General features: G+C 46.9%; 1 protein-coding gene across 9 annotated transcripts in view; it reads left to right on the forward strand.

The window, feature by feature from the left end:
- NAV2 (neuron navigator 2) overlaps positions 1-24,986 on the forward strand; it is a 711,083-nt gene that overhangs the window by 315,981 nt on the left and 370,116 nt on the right. For 6 of the 9 annotated variants that reach the window (XM_074336124.2, XM_074336125.2, XM_074336126.2 and 3 more), the window contains exon 1: positions 16,358-17,456. The exons of 1 other annotated variant lie outside the window; for it this stretch is intronic. In XM_074336124.2, coding sequence (XP_074192225.2) covers positions 17,199-17,456 — 258 coding nt within the window. In that variant the 5' untranslated portion in view covers positions 16,358-17,198. Of the gene's footprint in view, positions 1-16,355; positions 17,457-24,986 lie in introns of those variants that run through there. 2 more of the 9 variants (XR_012497554.2, XM_088791697.1) reach the window with 2 other exon arrangements.

Raw genomic sequence — 24,986 nt, forward strand, 5'->3', positions numbered from 1 at the left:
AGCAGGTCATTTGGTGCCTCCTGCCCCCATATTTTCAGATTTACTTTGTCTCTTTCACTTATCTGCCACCAGCCTGTCTCTGCCTGGACCCTCAGTTTCCTCTGTGTTTGCAGCCATGACAGCCTGTGACTCTCACCCTCCACAGGGTCCCCTTCTGATGGAAGGGGAGGGGAGGGGAGGCTGTGTGTTCAGTGAGATAGCAGATGGATTGTTTGTACCACAAACTTTCCCCGCTGTCATGAGGTTGGAGCAGTGATAGCTCGAGGAAATATAAACAACAATTTTCCGTGCACTTACGTCTCTGTCAGTCAGGAGTGCCATGCTGACACAAACACAGTATTAATTTGTTCAGTGTTTGAAGCTGAAATGTGCCATAAAAACACATGGCCCTTCAAAGAGTTGGTTCACAGCAGCCTGCTTTAGGAGGCCACCAAAGTCATCTTTTGAGGAAAATAAAATGAAAACTATATTTACAAAACATTGCCCCTGGGGAAAGTTGAAAATATTTTTCCTATTTATGATCTGGTCCTTTTCCACCTGACAAAAAGTGATGGATCTCCCCGACCCCCACCCCTGCCTTTCTCCTGTTTTAGGTGGGGCCCCAGTTCACATGGCTTTCTGGTTCAATAACAAGAGATTCTGTGCCCAGCCCCAGCCCAGCAAAACCCAAACGCCAGCAACCGGGGAGAATATTGGAGGCCAGCACTGTTCTAGGAAAGACAGAACAGGAGGAAAAGATACTGAGTTGAGAAGCCACCAGAACAGGCTATGATCTTCATTAAAAAGAAAAAAGGCTGGTGGGGGATGTTAGGAGACTGGACCATAAAATACCGTTAGGCTGATCCATATGAAATTACCATTTTTGAGTCAGAAATAGTCATTATGACAATTTCATTTGGTTCCATCTAAAAATAAACAGTCGCTACCATTCATTGATTACTGCCCATGTGCCAGGCATTGAGCTAAGCGCTTTACAAGAATCATATTTTTTCATCTTCACAAGAATCATGTTTTTTCATCTTCACAATAACCCAGTGAAGTGGTATCTTAGGTCAGGCTCCCAGAAGTAGAATCTAAGGATTCGTGGTTTATTAAAATGCTCCCAGGACAAGCCAGTAAGGGAGAGGGGAAGGAGGACAGGAGCAGTGAGACCGTATGATTTTGGGTAAAGTCCCAGCACCCTCTTGTAGGGGGTCTTGGCGCTTCAGTTACGCCTCAGAGTTTGTCTCACTGCAAGACAAGTGAGCTGGGCTTTCACACCCACAGTTCGCCATTGGCCACAGGCCACCTGCGGGGAGTAGATGCTCAGACATGTGCTCTTTTCTGCATGCATGGCTGAAGGGACTCCAGTACTTCAAAGGCAGGCCTCTGAGCAAGGTGGCGGCTGGCTATTAGAATCAAAGCACACAGAAGATGGGGGAGGAGTTGGGCCATGGAAATGGTCAGAGGGGGCCATGAGCCTTGGCAAAGCATCTTTAGAGTCCACTGGAAGGAGGGGTTAGTTGTATCACTATTTCACACATGAAGCAACTGAGAGTCCAAAGGATAAAAATAACTCAGCTCCCCATGAAGAGGTGGGGCTAGAACTCTGTTATCCTGAATTGGCCACTAAGCCATCCACTCAACGTCACTGCCAATGTCCTCGGTCACTGGGGTGAAGCTGGTGGTCTCTGGCTATTCCTTTCCTTAGAATGAGATTTTAGAACTTACTTGTCGCATGCTGATTGATTTGGGTACAGGCGGTGGAGGACCCCAGTGACTGACAACCATAACTTGTCTAAGCGCATTTGCAGGTAGCTGGACTCTTTGTCACATAGCTCTCCCTTGTCCCTCTCTAGGTTGGAAAGGGGGCCTTCCCTGCTCCGGTTTGGTAGGATCTGCTCACAGTTTCCTCCATAGTCTCTGGAGCCTGTCCTCCCACGCTAGGGTCCCCTGGCCCAGGCAAGCTTGACCTGCTGCTCCCCATGGCCAGGCCAGCAGTGAAGCACTATCCAACGCCACTGCCTGAGAAGGCTACTGCTGCCTTCATCGAAAGCTCACTCCCAGCCGAGCCAGGCCAAGGGACACAGTGACCCCGGAACAGCTGGTAAGGGAATCACCTCCAGCTGCTGCCTCCTCACTCACTCCCCCAGCCAGGTGCAGTCACCTGCCCTTATTTGGCAGCCCAGGGTGGCCTTCCCGAGGGAGCTGAGTCACAGATCTCCAGCCCAGAACACGCCACAGTGGAAAGGACACAGACTCAGGAGACTGGGATCAGAGTTTACAACCCAGTTCAGCCACTTACTAGCTGAAGTGGTTATTTAACTTCTTTGTGCCTCAGTTCTGTCATCCATAAATAAGAAATGATAATACTCTACCCTGTAAAGATTAAATGAGATGTTATCTGTAAGAGCCTAGACAGAGTGGACATTTGAGAAATGTTTGGTCCCAGACTTTTTTCTAGGCTTTGCTGCATTGCTTCTTGTCACATTATCTGTCTTAACTCTGGGTCACTGTGTGCATTTTAATACAGCCTAGCTGCCTTGGGCTCAATTGGGTGCAGAGTGCAAGTAGAGAAGTGTGTCGTTTATTGTCATGGGTTTTGAAGGGTTTTGTCCCTTTTGGGTTCCTGTCTGAGTTCTATCAAAGAACACTGGATGGCTTGCTTTTTTCTTTTTTTCCCATCGATTTTGACTAATGCAAAGCTAGCACCTGGTCGTCTTCATTGAATTCTATTATACTCTATATACTAATAGCTCCTCAGATGAGGCTCTCTTGGACAGCATACCACAAGAGAAAAAGCAAAATGCTACATGACACTGAGATGCTGGGTCATGCCCCCCGCCAACTGTATCCCCACACATAGAAATGCTGTCCTAGTTTTCAGCAGCCTAATTGAACATCAATCACATAAGAAAAAAAACCTGGCTTGCCACCCACACCACAGTGCTAAGTATAACTTCTGTTCCAGCAGTGATCTGGTCCTTTTCACTTCCCAGTATTTCCATCTGGAATTAGGTGTGAGGAGTCAGAAAGTGCTTTTGTCCATTTCAAATCTGAAGCTGGCATGGGCCCTGAAACTTGGAAGCCTGACCGAAAAAAAAAGAAAACGAAAGAACCTAGAGTAAACATCCAAACTTACCCCAAAATCTGTCCTTTTGTGTTGCATGGATCTCATTTACTCTGTTCTTCCTAGTTAGTCCAAGAGTCATTTTTAAATGACTTTACTTACTCAGACGGGGCCCAGTTCAGCTCACCATCTCATAGTGGAGTTCTCCACCAGTGGGGTCTCTTGATGACAAGGATCATGCTTTTTCCGAAGGTTTGGGGCAGAAATTAGATTTGGTAGTGATTGGATATCTGGCATTGGAGAAAGGATTGTTTATCTTTTAATCTTCCCAATAAATAGAATTATCCATTCATTCAAAATCTACGTCTCATTCCAGAATGCCCACTTTGTGCCAGCTACTGTGTTACCTGAGCAGCAATGCCTCAAAGCACACACCATCAGATGCCTTCTCCACCCTTGGAGATTACAGTCTTACGTCAGAGATCCCCTAACTCTGGCGGCAAGCAGCCCCATCCAGGAGCTTCTTAGAAGTACTCTTGCCTCCTTACTTCTCATAATAATCCTACAAAATAGATACTACTGTTGTACTCATTTTGAAGATAGAAAAACTGAGGCATGAGTTGGTTGAGTCACTTGGCTATGTCGCAGCACGGAAAAAGAATAGGACCACAGGTAGGGAGTCTGCCTGCAGAGAGGTGCACTTACCTCGGACCTGTCCTGTCTCTTCATGTGTGGAAGCATGGGATGGGTGGCATGTCTAGAAATGGCTAGAGTCTGTGGCAAAAAAGAACTAGGGAGAGGAAGCTGGAGAGGTGGGCAAGAGAAGGGAGGAAGGGTCCTGGGAACGCAGACTAGAAGACTGGATTTTATTCAGTAGATGATCGGAATAGCTCCCACCCAGACCAACTAGAGTAAGAAGGCATTAGCTGGGAGCTCCAGATACACGACAAAAAGTAGGTCAGTGTCTTTGGAAGAGCGCTGAAGTGCAGACGCTCGGTGACGGCAATCTGCTCTGACAGGAACTCCGTGCTGAGTGGGGAGGAATGTGAGAAGGGCCTCCTGCTCTTTTTCCCCACTGGACTCTTGCTTTGACACGTTATCAGGACTTGTGGGGTCAGCCCTAGAGCAGCTGGCTCTGTGCCTTCCTTCCCTGGCAGTTGCACCACCTCTCCGTGCCTGTGCCCACTCTGTTCATCAAAGCCCACCAAAACCATCCCGGGGCGCTGCCCAGAATGGGCTGTGCACTGATGGGGCGGCCACGGGAGAGCTGGGAACTCATGCCCCTGCCCTGGGAAGCCAGGGGAGAGGCTGTCTGCTCAGAAGCAGTACGCTGGAACAGGAACACCCATGAGCCTGGCTTCCAGTCCCAGCTCTGCCACTTGCTGTGTGGTTTAGGGCAAGTCCCCCGACCTCTATGAACATCAGTTTTCTCACTTGTAAAATAGGCTGACCACTCCTCCCTTGCAGGTTTGTTTTAAGAATTAGAGGCATCATTCATGAGACACCTAGTAAATATGTCTGAGGCCCTCAGTAAATGGCAGCTGTTATTATGCCTGTTCACTGTCATTACCGTGTCCTAAGACGCTGTGGATCCAGAGAGCCCAGGCTGCCAGCCACTGAAAGACCTCCTTATTTTGCAGATGAGAAAACTGAGGTCTGAAGGGAATCAATGGCTTTCCCAAGATCATCTGGAAATTGGGCAGCAGAACGAGGAGTAGGAGGTGCCTGTGAGAGGTCCCATGGGTCCCAGCGTGGAGCAGGGGTGAGAAGTTCAAGCACTCATAGCCTTTGCTCGGATTTCCTCCTTCCATAATGGCACAGATACAACCTTTCTGGAAGGGTTGTGTGGACGAATAAGCTGTCATTCCAAAGTGCTGAAAAGTACTCCACAGGTGCCAAATCATGACTCTCCATGGATTTCAACACCTTGGTTGGCATGCCTTCCCCCCAGATGCAAGCTGCATGAGGACAGTGCATACACGTGTGTGTGTGTGTGTGTGTGTGTGTGTGTGTGTGTGTGTGTGTGAAGGAAAAGGGAGGAGAGAGAAGGGTGCATAGAAAATTCCAGATTCTCTAGAGACTATATCCATACCTGAACTCCAGTGCACTGGGGCCTTACCCCCTGCCCTGTGATTCAGAGAGAAGAGCTCTCTTCCCTCCCAGGTCCTCTGCATCCTACATGGAGTCACTTGCTGGAGGAAGGCATGGGCAGCTGGCCCAGGACCCCTACTCCATAGCCCACAGGGAATCAGTGCCACGTAGCTGAGGGGGCAATGATTTGCCAAACGTTCAGAAAACAAAAAGCAGAGTCATGGACTCAGTCCAGGTGACTCATGTAAAATAGGGTGTTATGGGAAAAGTGTGGAATTTGGAATTAGAAAATTCAGGATTGGAATCCTGGTTCTACTACTTCCTAGCTGTGTGACCTTGGGAAAATTACTACTTTACCTATCTGTGCCTCAGTTTCTTCATCTGTGACATGGAGAAACTATTACTTCCAAGCATTATTTGGAGACATTAAATGCGATGAAGACTCTGGCACATAATTGTTTCATTCCTACCTCAGTCCCTGCCACCATCCCAGTGGCTTTCTGAACCTGGATTTACCATGGGCCATGATGTGTTGATTTTAATTACGAATTTGGTAAAGTCAGAAAGATACCAGTATGAAGAGGTGGTTGCTGAAAGCAAAGCCTGTCTCTCAAGAAGAGGAGCTCCCTTGGACTTGATGGCCTTAGTCATCTCAGGCACTTGGGATAAAAGCAGCCGTCGGTGGTGGCGGTGGGGAGACATATGCATTTGACACCACATGGCAAGAGGAATGAGTGCCGTACCCTGAATAGATGTCTTCCAGGAAACAGACTGCTATAGCCTGATCACGCTCTTTTACTAACGGAGTTTGGCAGGAGGCCAGGGGAGGAGTGGGGACAGGGGCTGGGGCTGCAATGAGAGAGGGCAAACCGCTCTGTACTTCTCTCAGCCTGCAGAACTGCGAGGAAAGCATTTACACAGAGGTTCCATCACCCTTTCTCTAGCTTCTTTTCCCTTCCTGCTCAAGTCTGGATGCCCAGTTCTGGGGATATGAATTCCCTCCCCAGGACGCTGGATGGTGCCCACGAGTCCCTCTCAGAGAGGCAGTGGTCCTCGTTAGGCTCACAGCCTCAGGTTCTGGGTCTTCACTCAATGTCTTAGCAACAGAAATGTCTACAATCTCAGATATACCCACCTCAAGGGGTCATGTGTTGACTCCAAGGTAGGTGGGAAAGGCACTGTGGCTTGAACACTTCCTCTGTGCCAGGAAAAATGGTAATCATAAATGAGGTAGTAATGACTACAGATCAGTCACTGATTTAGTGCTTTACACATATTAATTCATTTAACCCTCCCATCAACTCTGTGTGGGAGGTACTGTTATAAACCTTATTTTACAGAGGAGAAACTTGAGGCTCAGAAAGGCTAAGTAACTTGTCCAAGGTCACACTGCTAATAAGTGGCAGAGCTCAAACCTATGTAGTAAAGCTCACCTGAACTCCAAAGGCGTCTTCCTTTTAACCACTATAATGCCCTACTTTACTGCCTCCCACTTCATCTGCCCCCAAAGTACCAGGACGTGGGTCTTACTAATGACATAGGTGAGGAAACTAAGGCTCAGAGAGGTTAAGTGACTAGGCCAAGATCATACAGCCAGTTGTGGATCTCTTCTGGAGGAGCAACTGAAACCCTGACATTGTCTCTTACTCCATGGGTAAGAGGCAGGAGAACGTGCGGGGCCCCAGCTGTTTGCTTGCTGCCCAAACCTCCACACTGAGCCCTCTGGCAGGCAGGCACGAAAGTTACCCTCTTTGCCTTTTAGACCTCACCCCAAACATCACTTCTCCTGAAGCCTTGGCAGTCGAAAGGGATCTAGGTTTTTTATCTGCTAGCAGCACTTGCCTCACTTAGTAATGATATGTTCACTATTGTGATTATGTAATTACTGTCCATTTCTCTGATTCTATTGTAAGCTCTATGAGAAAAGAACCGGTTCTTGCCAACTTTGTATCACCAGCGATTAGCACAGTGTCTGGCATTCAGTAGTAATAAAATAGTATTTACATAAATGAATGAATGAATGAGGATAGCACCCACATGTTTCTAGACTCACACCAGGCCCTCAGCCTCCATTAACTTAAATCTCGCAAAAACCACGTGAAATAGTTATCATCATTCCCAGTTTACTAATGAACAAGCTGAGGGTCAGAGACGTGAAGTGACCCTCACTCCATCAGTCCCTCGGAGGTGAAGTCAGGATTCACACCCAGGTCTGCCTGACTCCAGCCCCGGTCTTCTCTCTCCTTCACTTCACTCTGTTAAAAGGGAACCTGGATATAAGACGTAGTGACGAGGGGCTCTTCCAAAGTTCCTCCTCTGGGGAAAAACAGAAGAAAATGGGGTTGTGGAGACCAGACAGGATTGAAAGTCAAGAATAATGGATCAAAGGCAAGGAAAGAGCTAAAATGGTCATGGGAGGAGATTCTAGAAACCTGTCTTTGATAACTGGGCAGGAAGTCAGCCTTGCAGGCCAGACGCCTTTGAAGACTGGATTCGACATCTCCACATACAACCCTTCATGGTCCCCCCTTGGGAAGGATAAAACCCTAACAAGCAAATGATTCTGAATGGGAGTTAATTCAACATCTCAAAGTTCAGAAAGATGGTCTTTATGGAATTAAGGGAGCCAGGATGACGATGCTTCACAGGCTTCAGTGCGGCCTTAGGGAGACTAGTTTTGTTTGATTCGTAGTTGGCACATGTCCAGTCTGCCCTGAGGAGAAAATCCTGATAAATTTATCAGTGAATGTCTAAAATTCCTGCACAATTTGGAGCTTTAAGAAAATTGCCAGGCATTTTCTTTAAAAAAAAAAAAAAAAGATTTAGTGGTATCTTGTCCCACTGTTTGTAAAACAATATCTTTCTAAGCCAACAAATCCCTGTATATTTTGTTCTTTTCCACTCGTCAAGCTCTGAGGTTTTATTTGCCCTGGGTTTGGAGAAGAAGCGGAAATCAACACAGCTGTTTATGTTTAGTGGCTTTGAATGATCTCAGGGCACAAAAGATCCTCATGGGTGTCTCTGCTTTGTTGACAGTTTTTAGCCCAGCTTTGAGCTCAGCCAAGGAGTAGTGTGAACTAGAGTTCCCTTTCACACATGCTCGGTAGGGTTCATTTCAGGCATACTGGGGGCCTCGTCCTTCTATCTCTTCTCTTTCGGCAGGATGGGGACCCTGTCTTCAAGCCAGTGTCACTGGCTGTAGAGATAGCTTGGTAGATCAGTCAGAAGAGAATTGATTTCCAAGTCCTGCTGCTCAGGGGTGGTCTTGGCACTATGCAGAGAATGATTCTGTGAAGAGCTGCTTCCCAGGAAGGAAGGGAAAACAGGACCTCTGGAGTAACCATTCCTACTTGTCTTAGGACTTTGTTATATATATAGGTAACCTCCCTTTAGCTAAAACTGGATTTTAGTCTTTGGTAGCTCACCAAGTGTTTGTTTGGGACAGGGCTCATTTACCCTGCGGAGGGCAGAGATGGATATAAGCTAACTTCCGTATCACCAACATGAGGCACAGGGCTTGGTTCACTATAGGGCTTAATAAGTGTCCCCTGAATAATTAAAAGGTTAAAACAAGTAAAGATAGTTATTTGATAAATACAGAAAATCCCATGGAAAAGTAAATTAAAACCACCCATAATTTCAACCCTTTAAAACAAGGATATATAAGAAGATGAAATTGCTAGTCCCCTATCTTGCCCCTCAGAAGTAACTGCTGTTAATGGTTGGGTGTGATTCCTTCCTTCCTTCTCCTTCTCTTTAAGAACATATTTATGTATACCTAGGTAAACACATAAAAATTTATGAGCAAATTTTAATAGTAGCCAAACTTATATGTAAATATTAAGATACATACCCCCACTAAGAAAACATTTAAAATTTTTGAAAAAGTACAAAATGCATACCAAAGCTCTACATGATTTCTTTTGTAAGTTATCCGCTGTCAAGATTTTTCCCGACAGCACACCTTGATGAGCACAGACCTCCAAGCGTTAACTCTGCTCTAAGCCCGCCTCTGACAGCCCCGGGCACCACTTGCCTCTGGGCACCACCTGCCTCTGGGCACCATCGGACTCTGCCAGTGGGTCAGACCTTGATCAGAAGCCCCTCTCCCAGCCTCTCCCAGCGGATGCACACCAGCCTCCGTGCCTGGGGCAGAGTCAGAGGGTAGGCATGCAGGCTCCCAGTGTGATGGCAGCGACCAAAAGAGGAAATGTGGCAGAGGGGGCGGCCGGGAGCAAGTCGCTCAGTGCCCGGAGCCTCACACTGGGAGACGGTCAGGCTGCTTAAGGCCATCTGCAGCATGGACTCGGAGGCAGCATTCGGGCTATTCCCCAGCTGCATTGGGGCTGCAGGGGTAGCTAGACTGGCAGAGGGTGTCTCTCAACCAGAAAAATCTCACTCAGAAAGTAATAGGAGGCCTGAATTTTTCCAGATGGCCTGTCATTGGTTAAAATTATCCAGGTTATTGCCTCAATGGCCCTCTACTCTGAACTTTGAGAGAGCAAAGAACTGGTAGCATTTCTTAACAGCAGTGCTTTTCAATTTGCCTGCCCCCAGAGAGCTTTACTAACATACAAACGCCTGGGCCCCATTCCCAGAGAGTCTGATTTAATTGGCCCAGGGTGGGGCCTGGGCAGCAGTAGTTTATTAATTCCCTGGGTAATGCTAATGGACCGCCAAGGCTGTGAAGCCAAGTGTGAGGACCAACTGATTCAGAGTCACCGACGGCTTGTTTAAAATGCAGACTCACAGACTCCAAATTCTAGGTTTGTTGCAGGGGGTGGGGGGTGGGGGCTTCAGGATCTGCTCCTTTAATGCCCCCAGTAACAAGCACCCCAGGGATTCTTAGGCTTCTTGTTTAAGGACCACTGGTCCAAGCATCTTTGTCTCCCCGTGGACACCAGCAAGCAGGCAGCTCTGTCTCAGAGCCCGCGCCTCAGGTAAGCAGGCCCCGTAACTGGGGGCCTTGCCTCGCTATTAAGACCGCTATCATTCACAACCTGGGTGGTTACTAATCCTTTCTTCCTGTTTCCTCCACTGTAATATGGAACAATTATACCACCATACCAGAGCGCTCTGCAATGGTGTGTATAAGGCCAGTCTCCACAGGAAGCCATTATTGTCATTTCTACTGTGATTGTTATCATGATGGTGAAAGCTTTGATAGTATATAGTGAACACCAGTGCCTAATGTTCAGGGTTCAAGCTCTGGAGTCCACGTGCCTGGGTTCAAATCCCACTTTCCCACCTAATTAGCTATGGAGTCTTATAAGATGCAGAACCCTCTGCGGGCCTCAGTTTTCTCTCCTGTAAAATGAAAATGACAGTACCCATCCACCTTATGGAATTGTGAGAATTAAAGGTATGTATAATGCTTATCACAGTCCCTGGGAAATAGTAAGAATAACTTCAGAAGTTATGGTTCTTACCAGCAACATCATTACTGGGTCAACTGCAGTTGCCAGGTCTACTGTGGGGAAAGAAGAGTGGAGAATACAAAATAAAGTATATATATATATATATATATATATATATATATATATATATATAAATCAGTTTGAAACACAATTAACTAGACCTCTCAATTGATAACATTTCTTCATCTATAATAGTAAAAAAGTGGGTAGAGAATTAAAAATAGCAAGCAAAAAAAAAAAAAAAAATAGTTTGCAGCTAGGATCCAGGCAAGAATCTGGACATATTCAGCTCAGTCCCCTTCCCCTTTACTTCCTGCAGGTACAGTCCTAGATGGTGCTTACTCCAAAATACAGGAGGAATTTCAAGAAGCCACCAGTACTGACGGGACTATAGCCAACTGCATGGACCGGAGAATCCAGACATTGTTATTTTCCTCCTCTCCTCCTTCACCTTTTGCTCACACTTGCAATCTTGATATTCATCTTTTATATAGTCTTTCCCTGGTCCCATCTCTTTGTCAGGAGATGTTCTTATTTAAATTTGCTTGACACTCCAATCCCACATGAAATGGTGAATCCAAATTCCTCCCAAACATTCTGCAAATCACTGAGTTGGGGAGGAGGGGTAAAGATGGGGGACACAGTTTTCCTTCCTGTGGCCATGTCTGAGTCTGCAGTTTTGCTCCCACTAAACTCAGGATCGCACTCTATTCCCTGTTGTCTTCCTTCTCCAAAATGAACCCAGATTCAAAACTCAGCTCTTTTTTTAAAAATAATTTTCCCCATCAAAAACATCTATTCTCTCAAAGTGTTTGGTGGCATAGCAGGCTTTATTGCAAGTTTAGAAGGAAAAGGTTTTACTTTGCCACAGTGCTCTTCTTCTTCTGTTCTCCCCCAGGACTCTCTTCACATTGCTCTGGCTACACTATTTTGGGGTGCCCTTTACATTACACCTGAAATTTTCTCACTTATTATAGACAACAGCGTAGCTTGATCCCTGTGCTCTGGGCTGCCCTTCTGATATATAAATGGTATACAAATAATGCTATCTCTAAGGTAACGTAAGATCTCAGAGGCTCTCTCTCAAGTAGCCCAGAACTGACTTTGAAATTTCAGACCTGCCTATTTCCTAGAGCCTGAATATGGAAAGATGTGATATGTGACTTATATTCCCACTGGTGTGATTTATTGACACATTCTTCCCCCCCCACACACCCACAGAAGGCAAAATAGTCACAGTCTAAGTTTTAAATGTTTTTTCTCTATTACATTTATTTTTTGTTAATATTTAGCCATTAGCTTATTGAATATGGCCTTTCCTCAAATCCTTTGTGGAATGAAGCAAGATGCAAACTTGTAAAGGGAGGAAAGTGGACCCATGTCTCTTAGAGTTTCAACACTAAGGGGGGAAAGGAAAGGATATTTCTATTGCTTTTCAGTTTTTTATTAGTCAGAAAGTTAAATTAATCAAAATAGCTGCTAACCCCATAGATAGTTGATGCTCCTTTGTCCCTCATTTATCACCATATATGTTGCACTGCTTCTACTAGAGTATTAGTTATACTGTTTGTCATTTATTTTCCTGTTTGCTTCTCCTACTCGATTGTGAGTCTTCCATTTTTCTTTTATGAAAAAGGGCAATCCTCAGGCTGGGCAACATAGTCGCATCATTCTTTAAGCCGTGAGAGCAGAGAATAAGAACTTATTTGCTCTCTATCATGATGGCCACAGCCTGGCACATAGATGGCTCTCAACCATCTATTCATTAAATTAATAACTGAGCTACTCCATATATACTTAATCAGAGTTTACTATATATTTGCTTGACATTTAGTCAGGCCCATTGCCTCTGTGCCTGTAAACACACACATACACACACACACACACACACACACACACACACACACACTCACATAGACTCCTCACACTCCAGCATCTGCATGTAGGAGAACTCACAGTCTCCAAAAGCTCACCATTGTTATATTGATCTGTGCACAGGCCTGTCTGGAAAAAGAGAGAAGTGAGTGGGACGCTGTCCTGAGGTTCTTATCCTGACTTCGTCCTCTGCAGTCTGGGATGAATGGGCTCTCAACTCAGCCACTGCCAAAAGGTGGGCATTTGTGTCATAAGTTGCCAACCATGGTGTAGAAAATTAAGGAAAAGTGAGTTTTTGAAAATGAACTAGTGTGATTTTTTTTTTTTTTTCACTCCCAAGTAAACTCATAAATGTTTCACTCCAGAGACTCGCAACATGTCCATTCATTGGGTATAGTCAGGGGTCTCCAAGAGTCTGTTGACTTTTTCCCCAGGTCGCTGCATTTTTCATGATAGGCAGGGGTTTAGATGTTCCAGGCTCTTCACAGGACTGTCTTCTTGGGAGGTCAGTTGCAGCCAGGGGTCTTTAGCACTAATTAAGGATGCATTGATGGGGCTGGTCACTTGCAGGTCAACTCTGAAGCCCAGTTCACACTCAACTAATCCCCAGTGCCTGATGTTAAGTATCAGAAAGGGATGCAGCAGGTGCCTCCGGGTCTGAGATTGGCTCTTCTGACCAGGGAACTGTCCGAGCTCTTAGGGTGATTCAGTGTTCCCGAGAGCTCGGTCATACGTTTCAAACTGCCCCATCACTGACATACGGGTGATTTTGTAAGTTTACAGTTAGAAGAAAGAGAAAGGTTGTCGAAGTTGAGATTTAAAATGTTGTGCTGTCCATAGTGCATATAATTTTTAAAAATAACAATGTTTTAAAAACCTGGATAGTGTGTGCTTTCCAAAGCAGTTTGCCAATCTCTGAACCAGTGACTTCTTTAGCTACCAGAGCTTGCCAGACACATTGATTTAAAATGACTTATTTCATGTTAATATAGCATCCATGTGGAAGGAGTAATTTTATAGGACATTTTAATAATTTGAGATGATCTTATTTAGAGAGGAATCCTGCAATTATCTCTTTTGCTCCAAGAGAAAAATAGCTTCTTTCCCCCTTGTATGTCTGTGATGATAAATTATTTTGCTTTAAATAAGGAAAATGAGAATTTGTATGAAAGATATAAAGGGGGAAGAAAAATGTTGCAGGAAAGAGCAAATAAAATTATTTAAGGGATGAAGAGGCAGGGAAATTAGTTCAGAAATAAACTTAGAGAGTCGTTAGTTTTCCACCAAAAAAAGATGAGAAATTATCAGATTTTACGTAAATCACACAGGGTTAAGATGAATGCTTATATGTTTACCAAATTCTAGATTATTAGGAACAGGTACTTGTAATACAGAAAAAAAAAAAAAAAAAAAGAAAAGAAAAGGAATGCACTGTTTTTCATATTAGTATACATTTGAGGGTCTCAGAACTCAAAAAATGAACTTGGCAGCAAATATGATTTAAAGAGGAGATCCAAGATGGCAAATACATAGCCTGTATGTAATTATTTCTATTTTTGTACCCATGACAGACATTATTAATTCATCAGGCTGCTGTTTGCAACTAAACTACATAGATGCACCTCAGAATTCTTTTCAGCACAGTGTGACAGAAAGTAACTTAACTACAGATAGACCTTGAGATGAACCCTTTTGCTACACATGGCTTAGCCTTACTGCTCATCACAGGGGAGCTTATTCAGAAGCAGAATCTCAGCCCCATTCCAGACCGACGAATTAGAATGTGTCTTTCAGCAAGATCTCTATTACTTCTTATGTATATTAAGTTTTTAAGAAGCCTTGGAAGGGTACTGAATGCATGATATATTCATTGGGGAGGAAGTTCTCAAACTTTAGTATATATCAGAATCATTGGGTTAAATACTTGTTAAACCTAGATTGCTGGGCCCTGCCTCCAGAGCTTTGGGTTCAGTAGGTCTGGGGTGGGGGTTTTCAAACAAGTTTCTAAGTGCTGCTGTTGTTGCTGATCCAGGGACCATACTTTGAGATCCACTGCATTAGGGCCATGGGAATGCTTTGGAACATCTCCATGACCTTTAAAGTCGAAGACTGCAGTAACTTCCCATAATTCTTGGTACATCCGTCAAACCAGAATTCTGGGTAGGAGAGTCCCAAAGTTTACTACAGCGTAACATTTCTTATGACCTATGTACCTGAATCTAAAAGGTTCTCCTCCTGGAGAATTGCTGCTAGCATCATTCACTCATTTATTTGATAACAATTTGAGTAGTTAAGTTATTCTGTCCATAGCATCATACTAGATGCTGAGAGAATCTAATGGACATTTAAATGCACTTCCTAACTTCAAGAGTCTCTCTAAGAAGAAAATAAACTCATGGAACAATAAATAACAAATGGCATCAGATGGCAAAAGGCAGAGTGCTAAGTGGCATGGACCACATGTGATTTAATTTCAGAGGGAGAGAGGATACCTGAAACTATACATAAGACTGTGTGCATTTCAGTCTAGTTAGAGTAGAAAGTCAATATATAGAACAGATGGAAGATAAGGTGGGAAGAGGAAACAAGCCAGGGTAGGGAGACACCTTCTCATTTCTTAACGCTGCTTTAAGAGGTTATTTTAAAACCGAAGTTTCCTCTGGTAGAGATAATGATAAATCAATCGATCAGCATTATAAATCACGCTATAAGGTGTGCATAACAGAGAAAACCTTTATCTCAGAGACAGAGAAGAAAGACAAACAGCTTATACACAGAGATGCCTGGGAGGAAAGTAGCAGTAATTAATAGGGATAATAATACCCAGCTTCTATTGGCCCCTTACACTGCCAGGTACTTATGCTAAACAACTGTCATGCACTATCTCATTTAATTCAAACAAAAGTGAATTATTTAAACAGTCAAGCCTCCTTACTCCAAGTGAAAACCAAAGCTTTATATGGATGCAGTAAGATTAAAGAACTCGCCCAATTGAAATCCAGGCAGTCCTGCAAGGTGGGGGCTCCTCATCCATGAAGCACGAGGGTTTCTGGCCTGCCTGGATCCTTCCTTCCAATTCTCATATCCTTTGAGTCAGTGAGGAACGCAAACAGCAACTGAGAGGAGTAAAGCAATCCTCAGGCGAATTAAAGCCGAGGAACCTGTGGGGCCAGTGTGTCCAAGGCCCCAGGGAGGGGCTCCTACATGAAATGCAGCAAGGTTTAGCCGGAACCAGCCAGGGTCCTGGAGCCTCTCCTGGCTTCCTCAGGCCACTCTAATTACAGAGTCTGTGGTAGGTTGCAAGGAGGAGCTGTTTCGGGGCGGGAAGCTTCCTTGGGTATTGTATTTGCCTATAAATACTTCAAATAGTTAAGTGAAATGTGCAGCCTTTGAAAGCTGGAGAGGAAGCTATTGGGAGGTTCCCCCGCCCCCCGGCCCGCCTGGCAAAGCAAGCAGAAAAGAGGAGAAATGGCTGGCGTCTCGTTAACGCGGGAGACAAGTAACAGCCCTGCCCAGGCCAGATGGCGGGGTGCGGGGCCTCGAGCGCGACTCCGGAAGACTCAAACCGTTAAGGTGACCAGAATAATTTGAAAAAGGAAACAAACTTCTCCCGAGCCGTGCCCTCGGGGCCCGGAGGGGGACGTTTGCGTTTGAAAGAGCATTTTTCAAAAGAAGGCTTCAGTGCGCGGGGGTGTCGGCCCGCCGGGAAGCGCGCGGCCGGAGTGGTGCTGCAGAGCGTCCACCAGCCCGCTTTGTACTTGCGGCCAAGCGCGGCCCCAGAGTTTCGGCCGCAGCCCGGGAGTTGAGGCCACACCCCCTTTGCAGAGAGATCCGCGGCCACTGATTGGCGCGCCAAGGGCCAATGGGCGCGCCGGGGCGGCCCGGGCTGTCAGCGCGCGCCGCAGACGCGCGGGCAGCAGCCTGTCTTCCCTGTGCGGAGCCCCGCGGTCAGAGCAGCCTTCCCGGGAAGCGCGACGGCCGCTCGCGAGCGCAGCCCTGCCCAGCCGCGCGTCCCGGTGCCCGCGCCCCACGGCCACAGCTTTGCGCTATAGCGCTTGGAGCATGTGCAGACCCACAGGCGCTAAGGTGCTACCTATCCGGGGGGCTTCTGGGCTGTGGTGACTCGCTGTCACGCCTAGAGAGACCTTTGGGGGCTCTCGCCGCGCCTCTGCGTCGCGGGTGACACTGCGGTGCTCGCGATCTGGGCGGCAGCTGCCTCTTGGTGGAGACGTCTTGGGCTCCGTGTGCCCTCCCTCTCCCTTTCTCCGCCGCTCGTTCCTTCTCTTCTGCCGCAGTTCGCTCCTTCGCTCGCGGGTTCACACCCGCAGCTTCCCGGAGCTGGAGGTGTGCGTCCCCGCCGCTTCTCTTCCAAAGAGGCCTCTTCACTTCGGAGATGCAGTGACAAATTAATATGGGCTTCCAAGCCTCAGGTTCCCAGGAGAAGAATCGCAAGAGGCAACTGCCTCTGAAAACCCAGAGCCCTTGAACAGGCCTCCCAGGAGGGGTGTGAGACACGGCTGCAGCATCCATCCAGGTGGTACCAGCTGAGCACCGCGACAGGTTCTCCGCCGCATCCCGCACCTTGAAGGCGCGCTCGCCGAATAGCCCCGAGTTCCCCGACCGGGGATTTTTTTTTTTCCTCCGCTGGTGGTGGGCGCCTCGCGGGCCGAGGCCCGGCGCCTGCTCTACTGCCCGCGCTGCCTTTAGCGGTCGCCTCCGCTGCCGCTGCCAGGGACGTGCTGGGAAAACCGAAGCCCCGGGAGAAGATGCCGGCCATCCTGGTCGCCTCCAAAATGAAGTCGGGACTGCCCAAACCCGTGCACAGCGCCGCGCCCATCGTGCACGTGCCCCCGGCCCGGGCCGGCCCCCAACCCTGCTATCTCAAGTTGGGAAGCAAGGTGGAGGTGAGCAAGACCGCCTTCCCTAGCCAGATCCCCCTGAAATCGCAGGGACTACAAGAGCAGGCGGCGGAGGGGCTCCCTGTGCGGAAGAGCGGCTCGTTGGAAAATGGGTTCGATACCCAGGTGAGAGGTGCTGTGTTCTGGGGCACTGATCTGGGAAGATGGGTGAATGCTTTTTATGGGGGACTACTCTGTGGGCAGAGAAGGAAACCGTTCCACTTCGACCCGCAGATTGGGGGATGCGCGAGTAGAGTGGGCTGGCCGGTGGGTGTGGCCCGGGTGCTCTAGGTTTGCCTTAAGGATCTGTATGAGACCCGGGTGCGGACACGCTTGCGGCTTCCTTCTGGGGGGGGGGGGGGGCACGGCAGGGGTGTTCTCCAAAAAACGTGCGCAGCGTTGGTAATGTCAGGTCCTGCATGTCGAGCGCTTGCCCCCCCACCCCCACCCCCACGCAGTATCAGCCGAGTCTGGCTGCCTGTCGGTTCCGCAGAGATTTTGTCCCTGCCAAGGAGTGATCTGAGGCCTCATTGGACGCGACGCCCCCTGGCCTAGCGGCAAGATCCAGGGAACGAGGTCTGGGGGTGGCTGTGAACCTGCTCCCCTCGGCTTGAAGATGACCTGTCCCTGCCCCATCCCTTGGACTGACAGGATTCCCGGCACAATGCTAGGACTGCAGTAGGAGTGCCCGGTGCACCCGCTGAGGCAGCCAGTTGGAGACTCCTAGCGTCTTGGCTGGCTGTTGCGGTGTGGGTGGGGGTGTGGGTGGCTGCCTCAGAATGGCGGCCCGAAGCTAAGCCCCTCCTTCGTGGATAGTAGATCCTGGTGCTGGTAGCCTGGGTGACTGGGGGTGGGGGTGGGAGTAGTGGGCATGGCTTGAAGAGAAGTGGTGACTTCTACCTTTCCAGACAGAGCCCACATCACCCAGTTTGGCTGGGTGGCAGGCTCTGCCATTCAGTCTCTTTTAAGGAAATCAGCGAGGCCCAATCAGGTTCTCTTGGCCTCTTGCCCTCCCTGCTGTTTTTTTTTGTTTTGTTTTGTTTTTTCCCTCTCTCCTGGTAGGAGGGAGCAGGGGCACGCTGTGTATTTTCTTGGCAATCACTCATCAGGGACTTTTGGGGACAGGCGGACCTGACGGATGTGACTGTCCTGTTCAGGAGAGACAGGAAGCTAGAGGGGGAGGTAGTTTGGGGCTGGTGTCAGCGAAGTGGCAACAGACCAGCTGACCTTTTTGGCACTTACTTCTCTGCTGACACTGTCTCCACCTTCTTCTGGAGCTTTCTCTGATCAGAGGCTAGAACTCAACACATTCCTAGCCTTTCTGATGGAGGAACTGGAACTGGAAGCTAATTGTAAGCAGACTTTTGGAGCTCTGGGCTGGAGAAGGCCCTCAAAGCAGATTAAGCTCCCAGGCCAGGCTGATAAGCATGCCCCTTGCTGCTGCACTTGCTAAATGTTTTTGGAAGCTGACAGGTTTGAGTGATGGTGTGTGGGAGGAAGGCAAGATTTCCCCCAATGCGCTCCCTGGGTCTGTCTCTGCTAGGGTTTGGTGCTCTGCTCTCTTTTTCTGCTGTTAGTCTCAGGATTTGTCCAGTAGGTTTGGAAATAGGAGTGGGGGCGGGGTGTACATTTCATCCTTGGAGGTGGGGCTTATGAGGTGTAGTGGGTGGTATGTGGAGGCCAGAGCAGTGACTCTAGGATGTGACACACGTCCATTCTGATGAGGAGGACCTGAGGAATGAGAGGGAAAGTAGATGCTGGGATTAACTGTTCATAGCCAGGCAGCTGTTCTGCCTTCTCCCATTTGACCCTTCACTTAACAAACATTGCGGGAGGACTTGCAGTGGGCCGGCTCTGGAAAGGTGATTCATCACCCTTTTCCCTGGGGGGGAAAAATGTTCTCCAGCTGCTCCTGGAGGGGCTGGCATGGTCCAGTTCCTTCCAGGCTTTGCTTTCCTTCCCTACCCTTGGCCCACAGTTCCCAGATGCCCCCATTCCACTTGCCTTACCCTCAGTGAGAACTTGTGCACGGTCCATGAGGATGGTTTAAATGGACTGCTAAGGAAATTGTCCACTTCCCAGTGGGCTAGCCTGGTGTTTACCAGCCTGCCTTTCCTTATCTGTTTCCAGGCTTCCTGGGGGCTCTTCTCTGTGGCAGGTGACAAATCTTTGTTTTCACTGCCCCACCCTGGATCAAAGTGACCTTGGCAAAAATAATTTTCCCTTCTTTGGACCAGGCTACCTCCCACTCTGCTGCCACAATGCCCATTCACCATCTAGGAAAGCCTCTCCATTATGGCGTGAGGACTGCGTCTGGCTCGGCACCTGGCAGTCCCTGATCCAAAACCCGGTATCTATCACTAGAAGATACTCAGGAAATAATGAGTTAAATGGCAAATGATGTTTTGGGCCTCTGACTTCCCTTTTATTTAGGGATTTTTTTGGCAGAAGGCTGGATGGTGCAGTGGTCAACAGCATAGGTTTTAAAGTCACTTGGATTTCCATGGTGTCCTGTCTCTGTCATGTACGAGCTGGGTGACCTAGTCAATTAGCCTCTCTGGGCCTCAGTGTTCCTATCTGCAAAAGTGGGCATAAACAGCCACACAAATAGTGAGGATTAAGAAAAATAACATCTGTGAAGTGTTTAGCCCAGGGTCTGACAAATAAGGAATACAATAAAATCAGCTATTTATATTGCTAAACCGAGAGATAGGGCAGTTAAACCTACATCTAATAGCCTCAAAGTAAGAAAAGGCATAGCTTATTTTCCCAAGCCCTTGAGAAGGTATCAGTTGGTTCAAAAGGATTTACCGAGCATCAGTCATGTGCCTAGTACAGTACCAGGCTTGGTGGGAAGATGAGGGAAGGGCACGGCCACTTGTTAAGTGCCTGATGTGCCAAGCTTTTTACATATGATCTCATTTCATCCTCATAGTAACACTTGAAGATGTGACATTTTCTGTAACAACAATTTTCTATAACAATAATAATAATATAATGATGGCAAATCATTACATAGCACTTTCTATGTGCCAGGAATTGTTCTAAAGATATTACATAAAATACCTCATTTGATTCTTACAAAAATCCAGTGAGATATGTGTTATTCCTCTTATTTTACTCATGAGGAAACTGAGGCAAAGACTGGATTAGTAACCTTGTAAATAGCAGAAGTAGAGTTAGGCCTTGGACAGTCTGGCTGTGGACTCCGTGCCCTTAACCACAGTGCTGTGCAGATGTAACCACAGAGACTTCCTTATTATTGGCAGGCCCTGATTTATAAGACCATTGCTCTAACGATTGAACTAAAACGTGAGACTCAGTAAGGTGGAGTTGCTTGCTCCAGGCCATCCTGCTCCAGAGGAGGGCATCCAGCTCAGGTAGGTCAGGCTTCAAGGCCAGTCCTCTTCCCACTCTTCATAGCTGCCTCCTCCAGCATGCTCTGGCAGATGAATACTGTAAATAAGACACGGCTGGGCTTTGGAGAGTTTATAGTCTAGTTGGGAGGCATAACGGCTGTACCCAGGGCAACAGGGCACATCACTGACAGGGCTGGGAGTGATGCTTGAGGCTCAAAGCAAAGGAAGGGCCATGATGGCAGAAGAAATCCACAGGGCCTCATGGAGGAGACAGGAGGTGCCTGGGCTTCAGAGATGGGCAGGAATGGCTGGGTGGGGAGGAGAGGACGTGAGGTGAGTATGACAGGGAAGGATGAGGAGCAGGGCCAAGCAGTGGTACAGAGCAGGAGGTAATGAGCAATACAGAGTAATGAGTGGTACAGAGCAGGCCAGGCTGGAGGAATTACAGCTGCACCTTCATGCACAGGTAATTGTTCCATATCTAGTGTCTTCCTTTTAAAAGGTGATGAAGAGAAAAGAACAAAGTCTAGCAGTTGAAGGATTGGCTTTGCATGGCGGCTTCCTGGTGCATAGTAATTCTGAGCATTCAGGGTAGTTCTGAGAAGCTGGAGAGATGAGGTCCATAAAAGACCTGGTTCATAACAGACTCTTGGGGAATGGCAGTGATGATTATTAATATTAGCTTGGGGTTCAGAATATTCAACATGGTAATTATGGGGGAAAGGAGGCAGTTCTCATGGCTGCTTTTATTATGCAGCAACTCTCCTCAGCCAGTGACAGCCCATTCTCCCCCAAGCCTGCTCTCCATCTCCATCAAGTGTGATAAGACCTAACGTGACCAGGAAGCCAGCAAATAGCTCTGAGGTGCAGCGCCACAGTGAACTCCTCAAACCCCTCACCTTCAATTTCTCCCACACGCCTATAGCGGGGGCTTGACCCCAAGTGGGGGGAACTGTGCTATGCAGCAGCATATCCCCCCTTGAATTCCCTTCCTGGTGCCGGGATACCTGGGCCTTTCCCCAAGAATGAACATTTATAGCATCTGCTCTGTTAATGTGCTGTGTAAATTATGACCATGTGCAAAGAATTGTTTTAGAGATAGGCTCTGTGTTAGTTCAGAAACCCTGTCCAGCCGACCTTCAGATAAGGAATGCTCATGAGCTATTTGAGGAGAGGTTAGCCTACTTTCAACAAGCAGTTGCAGGGAAAAATTATATATATAATACTTTGATATTTCCTGTTTTTAGGAGCCTGGTGCTCAACTTGCGACTCATTTCTTTAAAAAGGTAATTAGAAGTGATTGAAATCCTCTGTGGGTGTTTTAGATGTTTAAAAAGAAAGTGCAGGGAGGCCCCTGGGAAGAGCGCACAGCTCCAAGCTTACAACCTGTTGCAGCTTTACCCCATTGTGTTTTGATTAGAATCCGTGCTCCATCATCAAAGTTGATTATGGATTTGATTAGTGCATTTTTTTGCTATTGTGTTATTCCCTTTCTTCTCTTTCTCAGTTCTTGGAGGGGAACGTGTTGCATGGTTATCTGCCAACATATAAGAATGTTTATAGTTCACATATTATTGCTTATTCCATGGGTTAATTTTCTGAAGACACTTTAAGGGTGGGACTGGTGGCTTATTTAGGGTATCATTATGTGTGTATATATATGCATATAAATACATCTACTTCTGGATATGTGTATATACACATATACACATATGTACACATGGAACAGCTTAAAGTAATGAGCACATGTAAGCGCACACACATCAAAGGCCAGGCTGGAGGAATTACAGCCCAATTTCCAGCTTTCAGAAGAGCTAGATTTGCTTCCCACTTCTCACACTCTCTTCCTCTGTGACCAAGATTGAAACCAAATCTTAGTGTCCCTTTTATTTACTCATAAGACAGAAGAGATGCAGGCTTGAGAGAGGTGTTTTAATTAGGACTTAGTGAAGCTCCTGAAGCCAGTCTGAAAAAGCCAAACCCACCCAGTGAGATTCCTATTTCTCACAATCAGCCTCAGCAGCAGGGAAAGGAGCCTTTATGAAGCATCTGCTTGCTATATGCTGGGTAGTCAGCGGTGCTATATATATATGATTTAATTTGAGACATAAGAAACTGGGTAGAATGCAAAGTGGTCTGTGGATTTTATATGAGGATGCTGAGCGTTGGGCAAGTTATTTAGCCTAAGTGTCAGTCTTCATCTATGAAGTGGAAATGGTGATGCTTATAGGTTGGCTATGAGGACCCGTGAGATGATACGGGTAGGTTGCTGAGCACAGTGTCTGGCGTGTAGTAAGTGAGGAATATGTGGTATTGCCTATTTTTATTACCCAAGGTCACAGTCAAGTTTGAAAACCAGATTTCCCTCATTCCAAGCTCATACCTTTCCGCCCTATGTGTCTGCCTCCCAAGTGCACGGTCGCTTAGGTGGCAGGACAGAGGCTTGCCCCCTAGAAGCAGAGAGCATAGCAGGGCCTTGGTTAGATGCATGAGGAGCAAGAGTAAATTAAGAACCATCTCCTTCAAATGAGTCATATCCAGACTTGTGAAACGATACCTCTACACTTGGGTCCGTCCCAGACATGCCATCTCTGGCACTAACCACACTGAGGGATGTGCTGCAAACCAAACTTATGGGAAGGCTTCTTTGTACCCTCAGTCTGAGCTGGCACTGCAGAGCTGGTTGAGTGGAGCCGGCCAATCTGATGGCTCTGCCCAGAACCAAGAATGGAACAGTCCCATTGATTGGGCTTTTGAATGGCTCCTTATTGTTCTGAGGGCAGAAGGAAAGCCCTCTCTTCTCACGCCTGGCCTGATTATGGTGAGAGCTGGACCTTGTGATCAGTTTGGTCATTGAGGTGCCCCAAGGCATGGCCAGCTGCCCAATGGTGTGTTAGCAATCGCCACAGGGCCAGTTTCAATGCCGACTCAGTCTCTTGGTCACATTGTTCAAAAAGATAAACAATATGTTCCTAGAATGCCTTGGGCAGAATGGGCCATGTGATTTGGGGATCAAAACTGGGTCAGGCTTTGTTCTTCAGTCCACACAAGACAATAGTGAGTGACACAAACGTTTTTTGCAGGCACCCCAGGTCGCCCACACAGAACCTAAAGAGTGACTCATAACTTAGTGCTCCCTTTCCCAAGGAAAACAGACCCTCTCTTGTGTTTTGCAAACAATGGCTCCACAGCCTCTGACTATTTTGTCTCTCCTTCCAAGTGAAACCTTAATACCTCTAGCAAATTTGGTGTTGTTCCAACACCCTACCCCTTACCCCATCTTGGGAGAGAAGATTGGGTAGAAATGGGGGCTTGGGCAAAATAATTATGAGCCTACCTCCTCAGGTTCTTTTGGGGCCTTTGAACAAAATCAGTTACTCTGGGCAGTGTGACAAATAAAAATAATTATAGTAATGGTTGCTGACACTGATGGAACATAGCCTGTGTACCAGCATAAGGCATAACATCAGAAATGTATCATTTCATTTAATCCTCACAAAATCCCAGGAGGTAGATGCTACTTCCTGAAGATGAGTGGAAAGGACAGCTCTGGGAGTCAGCAGTTCTGTCTCTTTTGACACTTTGCTACATAACCTTCACCACGTTTTGTTGTCTTTGAGCTTCAGTTACTTTATCTATAAAAGGGAGAGGCTAATACTTGCTCTGCCTTTTTTGAAGGTTTATTGTGAAGCTCAATAGAGGTAGTTATATTATGAACGAGGCACTGATTTAAGCAACTTACACTCTAAATACCCTTTAAGGAAACCAAGGCTGAGAGAAGTTAAGCCACTTTTCCAACTAGCACAGCTTGTAAGCAGTGGACCCAGAATTTGAACCCATATCTGTTTGACCGCAAAGTCAAGGTTCTTAAATAGCAAGTGTGAAAGCACTTTGAAACAATATCTGAAAAGACATTGTTGATACTAAATCAAAGTAAATTGCTCTAAAGTTTCCTTTGTCTGGGTTCATATGCCATTTGGCTCCTTCCCTCTGCCCAAAGTTTGGAAATATTAAAAATATTCTTTCAATATTAAATAAATATTCGTTGCTTCATAATATCAGTTAACCACCTCTGGGATGTATAAAATTCCAAGTGCTCTGAGGCCTCAAGGTTCGCTAAAGTCTTATCACTGAATGCAACTGGCAGGGCTGGTTTTGGACAGACAAAGGGGAAAATGGGAAATTCCATCAAAATCATTTGTTGGCATGAAGCAGCAATCAGATAAATTCAGATCATTCTTTAAGACAATGGGCCTGGGATCTTCAAAACTGTCAACATTAGGAAAGATGAAAAAGT

Source organism: Rhinolophus sinicus, chromosome 14 (genome assembly GCF_057876585.1).
Source record: "Rhinolophus sinicus isolate RSI-liver-muscle chromosome 14, RSI-T2T, whole genome shotgun sequence".
Classification (NCBI taxonomy): Eukaryota; Metazoa; Chordata; class Mammalia; order Chiroptera; family Rhinolophidae; genus Rhinolophus; species Rhinolophus sinicus.